Here is a 7,896-nt window from a genome sequence, read left to right as displayed (position 1 = left end):
CAGCCCCTGTGTCCCAGAAAGAGGCTGGCAGGTGGTGCAGGCCCTGGGAAGCAGAGGGAGGTAAGGGCTGGGCCAGACCCAGAAGCAGTGCTCCTGGGGCCCAGAGAAGGCACTACCTTGGTCTGGATGAAAAGGATCAGGAAACAGTATTGGTTCCCCAGGTGTCTGGGGCCCCAAGACAAGGAATGGGGCAGGACCCAAACTAGGAGGAGAAACTGGGGGGGGGGCAAGGCATGGAGGGTGTGATGGACTTACCCTGGAGAGAGAGGCCTACGGGTAGGATAGAGGCCACATGTATAAAGTTTTTCAGATGAGACCATATATGTAATTTTGGAAATTTGGTTTAAGCAATGATTTATTAAATGTGATACCAACATCACAACCAAGAAAAGAAAAAGTAAGGAAATTGGAATTTTTAAAATTAAAACAAGATTGCACATCAAAGTGTACGGTAAAGCATTCTTTAGAGTGGAATAAAAGATTTATAAATCACATATATCATAAGGGCCTGGTATCCCTTATGTAAGAACTATTATAGCTAATCAATGAAAGACAAGCAAGCCAATTGAAAGTCATCAAAAATCTGAATAAACATTTTCCCAAAGAAATATCATTGTCATTAGGAAACTACCAATCAGAATCACAATGAAATTCCATTCTGTCTCTGCTTGGATGGCTGTAATAAGACAGACAATATGAAGTGCTGTTGAGGATGTGGAGAAATTAGGACCATTACACTGCTGGGAAAGCCACTTACCAGTTCCTCAAAAGTTTAAAATTAACAGATGACCCAGCAGTTCTATTATGAGGTACATACATATACATATATATGTATATATATGTATATATATATAAACATTATCCGTAAGATCATTGCAAAATATACATCTTTACATAAACTTGAGCAGAAATGTTCATAGCATAATTATTTGTAATACCTCAAAAGATACAACCCTGATGTTCATTAGCTGATGATTGCTTAAAAAAAAAAAAGTCCGGTATATCTATTGAATGGAATATTATTCATCCATAAGAAATGCTGAAGTGCTAACACATGCTACAACATAGATGAGCCTTGAAAACATACTAGATGAAAGAAGCCAGACACAGAGGCTACGTATTAAATGATTTCACTGATGTAACAAGTCAAATGTAGGCCAATCCACAGAGACGGAAAGTCAGTTGGAATTATCAGGGACTGGAGAGTGTAGCATGGCTGCTAATGGTGTGGAGTTTCTTTTAGGATGATGAAATATTTTGGTGTTGGGGTAGTAATGGTTGTAGAACTTTGTGGATATACTAAAACCCACTTAAACACCATCAGTAGGTGAACTTTATGGTATGTGAATTACATGTCATTTTTTTAAAAAAGCAATCCAGTGTGTGGTTTGCACATTCAGGATCTGGCTTTGGTTGCTAATGGTAGTCTTCCTGCCCTTCTTTCTCTGAGGGCTGCTACCTAGGGGCAATGGACAGTGGTGGAAAACCTGTCCTTACATCCCACAATTCAAGCCTTTGTCAGCATTTCCTGGGAAAAGCTTCCAGGATGCTTGTGTCTGGTGCCTCCTAGTGTTCACATGAGAGTTACCTGACTCCATTTCTAGTGGTGGCCATGCTCTCTTTTGTGTTAAGCCCCATCTCTCTTTTCCATTCTGCTTCCCCATGTCCTCACAGGTTTGGTTCTGTGGCTCCAGATGGACAGTACTATTCACCTATTAAAAGCAAGAGTGCAAGATTCAATACAATGCTGGCCACACTGACCCCTTCAAGATTAGCAGTGACATTCCAAGCTGTGGGCACCATGAAGGTAGTTGACTCTGATTTTAGTTGACATCACTGTTTATTGTCTGTATGTTTTCAGAATAGGTAGCAATGTCACAAGAGAAGATTCTTAAACCACAGTTGTTGTAATGGGGCCAGAGATGTTGATTATGTGCCTGGGACAGGTACTTGAACATATATACAGAACATTTCTGCATCCTTCTTGAGAGAGTATTCCACCCATCTGCATCCCAGATGTGAGCGCTAAGCACAGTTGGAGAAGCAACAGAATCCCAAAGACCCAGGGAGACGCCTTCTTTAAGATGAGCGTATCTATTGTAAAGTAATTAAGAGTTGACTCATGTGGGTGAAGGGCACCATTTCTTGGCTCAGTTCATGGGTGCATGCTGAACCAATATGCAGTTTGAGTGTGACGTTAACCATCACAGGTTGGAGTTCATGAAGCCAGATCTCCAGAAGCCATCTCTGCTTCCTCTTCCCTCTCCTTGCCATGTATTGCTTTGGGCAGAGCCTAGATAGAGAAAAGCTCTTGAAGGCTCTTTTTCTCCTCCCTGTGACTCCACACTGTTTGCTCTCTGGGCCCTCTAGGTTCTGCATGAGGGAAAAGTCTTCTTTAAGCACTACTGAGCTCGGTGAAGCTGGAAAAAAATAGACTTCCCAGTAATATATGTTTGTGGCTTGGGTCCAGTGTTTCCATCAAGAAAGAATAAATTTCATTCACTTAGTTCTGGACCTGCCAGTCTGAATGGTGTGAAAGTCCTTTCCTACTCACTCTTTCAGGGTCTGTCATGCTTTTCAGGCAGCTCGTCTCACCCCTACTCTCCCTGGGTGGTGCTCCTCCTGTGGATAGGCACAACTGTAACACTGTAAACATATGTGGTCAGGATTGAGCCCATGACCTCACACCCTTCTATGGCCCTGTTCCCCTGCTTGTTCTGTGGTGGCACTTGAATGGGGCTAGGTAGCTGCTCAGTTCTGAAGTCCTGACATTAGTGTCTTGACTGATCTCATATCAGCACCATCTGACAGAGGAGTTTGCAGGACGGCTTTGTAATGACACACTGGGAGGGTAGCACTCATACAATATCTCCCCTAATTATAGTAGTCGTCCAACAAGCCCCACCCAGTGCTTCTCTGAGCACATAACAAGCATGTGCTGGTTAGTGCAACAAAGGCCTCTAAGAGACCCTGCATCCTAGACATACATATGTTGGAGATGGTGTGAGGAGGTCCACACTGCCAGCCACCATGTTAGTTCACTGAGGTGTGTGTGGAGCTGTAGAGGAAAGGTACGGGGTAGTGTGGATCAGTCAGAATGAGGGGCCATCCAAGAGCGTTGACTTTAAAATGTACTTATTTTTATTTTATGTATATGAATGTCTGCCTTGATTACATGCATGTGTATGCACCATGTGTGTGCTTGGTGCTCATGGAGGCCAGAAGAGGGTGTTGGATCCCCTGTAACCATAGTTACAGATGGTTGTGAGCTGCCATGTGAGTACTGGGAACCAAACCTAGGTCCTTTGCAAGAGCAGCCAGTGTTTTTAACCACTGTACCATGTCTCTAACCTTCCCTGAGAGTTGGCTTTAAATATTACCAGATCTGGTGCTGTGTGGGGTGATTTTAGTCTCTTAGGAGACTAAAGGGTGATTTTTCATAGGTTTCCATCCCCCATCCTACTGAACTTTATAAAGGCCTAGTAATGGATGGCCCTGAGGATCTTGGGAACCACATTTGAATTGCTTCCTTGTGGGGTGTCTGACATGCATATTTATTCTTGGCAGTGTGGATATATGATGAACTGTGGGTCCTGAACTGAGAGGACCCTGGGCCTCAGTCTTATCTGTGTGCCGAAGTGAACTGTGGGCAAGTCAGTAGTCTCTCTAAGCTTCAGTTTCTTCCCCTCTAAAGTGGGACTCACAATGATGGTGAGGCATTAGTGAAGGAGAATGTAGCACCCATGGTATTGAACAGAAACTGCAGTGCAGAGCTGTCAGTTCTGTGGCTGCTGTCACTGCTGCTGCTTGTGTTACTGGCAAGACAAGAGTTGGCTGTGGCAAAGGAATAAGTGGCTTTTCCCATGCAGCACATGTCTAGAATACATTCTTCCAGGTAGGGCAATCTGAAATGCTTTGCAAAGCAAATCACAGAATTAGAATTGTCCCCTGCTCTGCCCGTCTATACCTTGTCAGCCAGTAGGACTACCCGGTGTGTCAGTCAACTTTCTGTTACTATACAGAGCGTTCTGAAACAATCAACTTATAAAGATAAAAGGTTTATGCTGGCTCACAGTTTTAGGAGTTTCACTCCGTGGTCAGTTATCCCATTGCTTTTGGGCTGTGAGGGAGATCGTCATGGGGAGAATGAGGCAGCCTCCCATCATGTGTGCTCAGGGACACTGCTCATGCATGGCAGCTGACAGGAAAGGGGCTGTATTAGTTATTTGTCTCCTTGCTGTGACAAAATACCTCACAAGAGGCAAACTTAATGGAGTAAGGGTTTATCTGGGCTCACACTTCCAGGATATTTTCCATCATGGGGAAGTCGTGTGGCAGAGCTTAAGGCAACTGGTAACACTGTGGCTACAGTCAGGAAGCGGCAAATGATAAATGCTGGTGCTCAGTTTACTTTCCTCATTTTACTCAGTCTAGGACCCCAACCCATGGAATGGGACAGCCTACATTTAAGATGGGGCTTCCCACCTGATTTAACCTCATCTAGAGAATTCCTCACAGACATGTGCAGAAATGTTTTCATGGTGATTCTAAATCCCATCGAACTGATAAGATTAGCCATCACAGGCACTGAGCTCATGACATCTTTTTCAAGGGCACAACCCCAATGATCTAACTTCCTTTTGCAGATCCCAGCTCCTAAGATTCCACCACTTCCCAGTAGAGCCACAGGTTGGGGACCAAGCTGTCAACACGTGGATTTCGAGGCAACATTCAAAGACCAAACTATAGTGTCCAGGCCATGAAGGGATGCTGCATAGATCCTGGCAAGGGTCAGACCCTGTGTATACTTCCATGTTGCCCTGCTGTGTGACCACTCATTGACTGTTGTTGGTGAGGATGATCTTAATGGCCCTCCCGGCCGCTCCTCCTCCCCTGCAGCTCAGACACATGACGTATGTTTCCCAGGCTGAAACCTAAGCCACTCCTGCTCCTTCTGCTCTCACTGATGAGGGAAAAATGGATTCTTCCCTCCTGTGTGCATTCTTGATATATTAGAAAACTATCATCAGGGCTCCTCAGTGACATTCGCTCAAGGCCAAGCATACCCTGTTCTTTTAAACTTTGCCAGGATGTCTGATTTTTCATGACTATCTCCCGTTTCCATGACATTCCTTAGTACTTTCAGATTTCTCTCAAAGGCTTCCCACGATAGCCATCCTCTACATGGTGTCCAAACTGCCATGCTAAATTAAATGATCAGCAAGAAAAGGAGGAAAAGGAAACCGAGATGTTTGGTTGGGGCGGGGGAGCCTCCTGGGGCAGCTGGGAAGCCTTTCCCAGGAGATGAGGACACTACTGTGAATGTGGGCGGTAGAAGCAGTGAGAATGTAAACAAATGCCAGCCTATCTTTGGGGGTAGAGGTAAATGTTTTAGCAGAAGACACACTGGTCCCCATTTGTAAAGGTGTGTCCCTAAAGGACACTCTTGGGAGCTGTGTCCCATTCACACAGTGTCTGATCTGGGCCTGAAGAATCCACTTTTTTTTTTTTTTCTAGACAGGGTCTCACTATGTAGCCCTGGCTGGCCTGGAACCTGCTGTATAGACCAGACTGGCCTTGAACTCACAGAGATTCATGGTTTCTGTCTTCTGAATACTAGGTTTAAAGGTGTATACCATCATGTCTGGCTATAAGAATCTGCATTTTTAACAAGTCCCTAGCTCGTGATGCTGCAGGCAGGGGTCTGCACATCGAGAACTTCTGTGTGCAGCAGACGGGCACAGCTGTACATTCTTGGCACCACCCTGAGTCACCTTGTCACCCTTGTGGCCTCCTGTCCTGCTAGCCTCCTTGCAGAGTTGCATCATGCTTCCTTGCTGTGGATGGGGTACTTACACATGATGCTGTGCCTATGATGCCCACATCTCTGCACAAGATAAATTTTCATGTACATGTCAGAGCTCTTGAAACCAATTCTTCTTCACACAGGCTGTGGCCTACATGTGGTTCCTCTGACATCTGTTCCCAAGGCCTGGGAACACCCTTTTGCAGTTTCTCTTGGTTATAACCAACTAATGGTTGTAACAGTAACACTGGTGGTCAGGGTTCAACATGAATTTGGGGGGTGGGTCACAATTCAGTTCAGGACACATGGCTACCCCCAATGTGGCTGTTTGGGGTTATAGATATAGGGTAAAATTTGTTAAGACTGGTGTCCACCAGAGATTTCTGTGTGTCTGCATGACACATGGCCACGTGAGGACAAAGTGGGAAGGTGGCTGTCTGTCAGCCAGAAGAGAGGCCGCACCAGAAACGAACTCTGTCGGCACCTTGATCTCTGACTTCTAGACTCCAGAACTGAGAAAATAAATGTCTATTATTGAAGTCCTTTGGTCTTTCTCATTGTTGCAGACTGCCGGAGTGGTCCCAAAGTGGGTAGGAAGGACCTCCTGACAGGCTGCCAGTCAAGACTGCAGCTGATGAGACCCAGCTCTGCCTCCTCACCTCACCCCAGGGCCAGTCCTGAGCCAAGCAAAGAGAGCTACCCTATATAAGGTTCCTACCCTCAAGTGAGGTTACTGAGTGGAATTGACATGCACGGAAACGGCTGGAATGTTGTGTCTGCTCCAGATCCCATAGAGCATGGGTCCTGAAACCAGCCTCTCTGGATTTGCATTCTGTCTCCATATGACCTCAAAAGTTATCAAGCCTCTCCATTTCTTTAAAAATAGAACTGAAAGAGGCAGAATATATAAGGGGCTTCTACAAGTGCCTACATGTACCAAAACATCCTACATGTCCTGTTAGCCTGACAGAGATGTGGAAGCTTTGCAGCTCAAGCTCAAGAACACTGCTTATCAAAATTACATCTGAGGTTGTGAGGGTGTCAAATAGGGCTGGTAACACATGCTCACCTTTGGCAGTGACTGGGTGCTGGGAAGAAGTTTTAAAGGAGTAGTCGGTGGGCTATGCGTGGTGTGGGGACCACAGTGGCCATGTCATCTGCCTGCCCCCCTGGGATCAGTGAAGCATATGATCCTGAGAGAAGAGCAGAGACGGAGTGAGTGAGTGTCTCCAAGTCATGAAAGGGGGCCGTAGGTGATTCGGCGGCCACTTCTGCAGTTTCCCAGAGCTGATGGGAGAATGGAAGGAAGAATGGTTTCAGGAGGCCCTCCCAAAGCCTGCCACAGGCTTGCAACATTCATAGTGAACACTGGGGTGGGGTCTGAGAAAGGGATTGACTCCACTTTATCTAGACAGTTTCTGGCCCTTCCTGGTGGGGGTTAAAAAGGGATGTTGTGTGCTTGACTGACTTTATCAAGACCTTCTGACTAATAGTCAGCTCATAGAGAACAATGAAGACGAGATCAAGGGTATGGGAGTCTCCTGAGTCTGAGGTGGCCCATCAGAGGTCCGTGAGGACCTCTCAACTCCCAATGGGGCGGGGGGGACTGAGGAAGCAGCCCCTCAGCTCATGCTGCATTGGTGAACAGAGAACAGGCTTCAGGTCTGTCTGGTCTAGATGAGGCTGTCCTTTTCCCAGGCTCTGGTCCCGTTCCAGAGGGACCCCGGATTCAATGTTCTCATCCTGGTGTCTGGCTCCTGGACATCTGACTCTGTGTGCTTGAGTTGGTAGGGGATGGTCAGCCAGCCCAGAGTGTGACATTCTACAAGTCCTGAGGCTGTGGCCCAGATGCTCTGACACTTTCTCTTGAGTTCAAGAACATTTGCTCAAATTAATAATCATGATTCTTATGACCACTTTTACAAAAATACCAGGGTTGTTTTGTCTGCTTTGTTTCTGTTAGGAGGTTATCTACTTTTTTCCCTCATGTGTTTGTATGTGTAGTGTGCATGCATGTGTGTATATAAGTTCATGTATGAGGTGTCACGTGTGTGTGGGTACATCTGCAGGTGTGTATGTGTACTTGTGCA

At 46.0% G+C, this 7,896-nt stretch overlaps 1 protein-coding gene across 1 annotated transcript in view; it reads left to right on the top strand.

The window, feature by feature from the left end:
- Window positions 1–7,896, top strand: part of Acoxl (acyl-CoA oxidase like) — a gene marked incomplete at both ends in the record, with an annotated part of 196,958 nt that overhangs the window by 17,080 nt on the left and 171,982 nt on the right. Inside the window, one exon of the mRNA XM_029562937.1 lies at window positions 1,675–1,807. Coding sequence (XP_029418797.1) covers window positions 1,675–1,807 — 133 coding nt within the window. The remainder of the gene's footprint in view (window positions 1–1,674; window positions 1,808–7,896) is intronic.

This window comes from Nannospalax galili, unplaced genomic scaffold, assembly GCF_000622305.1.
Source record: "Nannospalax galili isolate Female #2095 unplaced genomic scaffold, S.galili_v1.0 scaffold1856, whole genome shotgun sequence".
Lineage (NCBI taxonomy): Eukaryota > Metazoa > Chordata > Mammalia > Rodentia > Spalacidae > Nannospalax > Nannospalax galili.
This window is presented reverse-complemented; position numbering and strand designations above follow the sequence as displayed.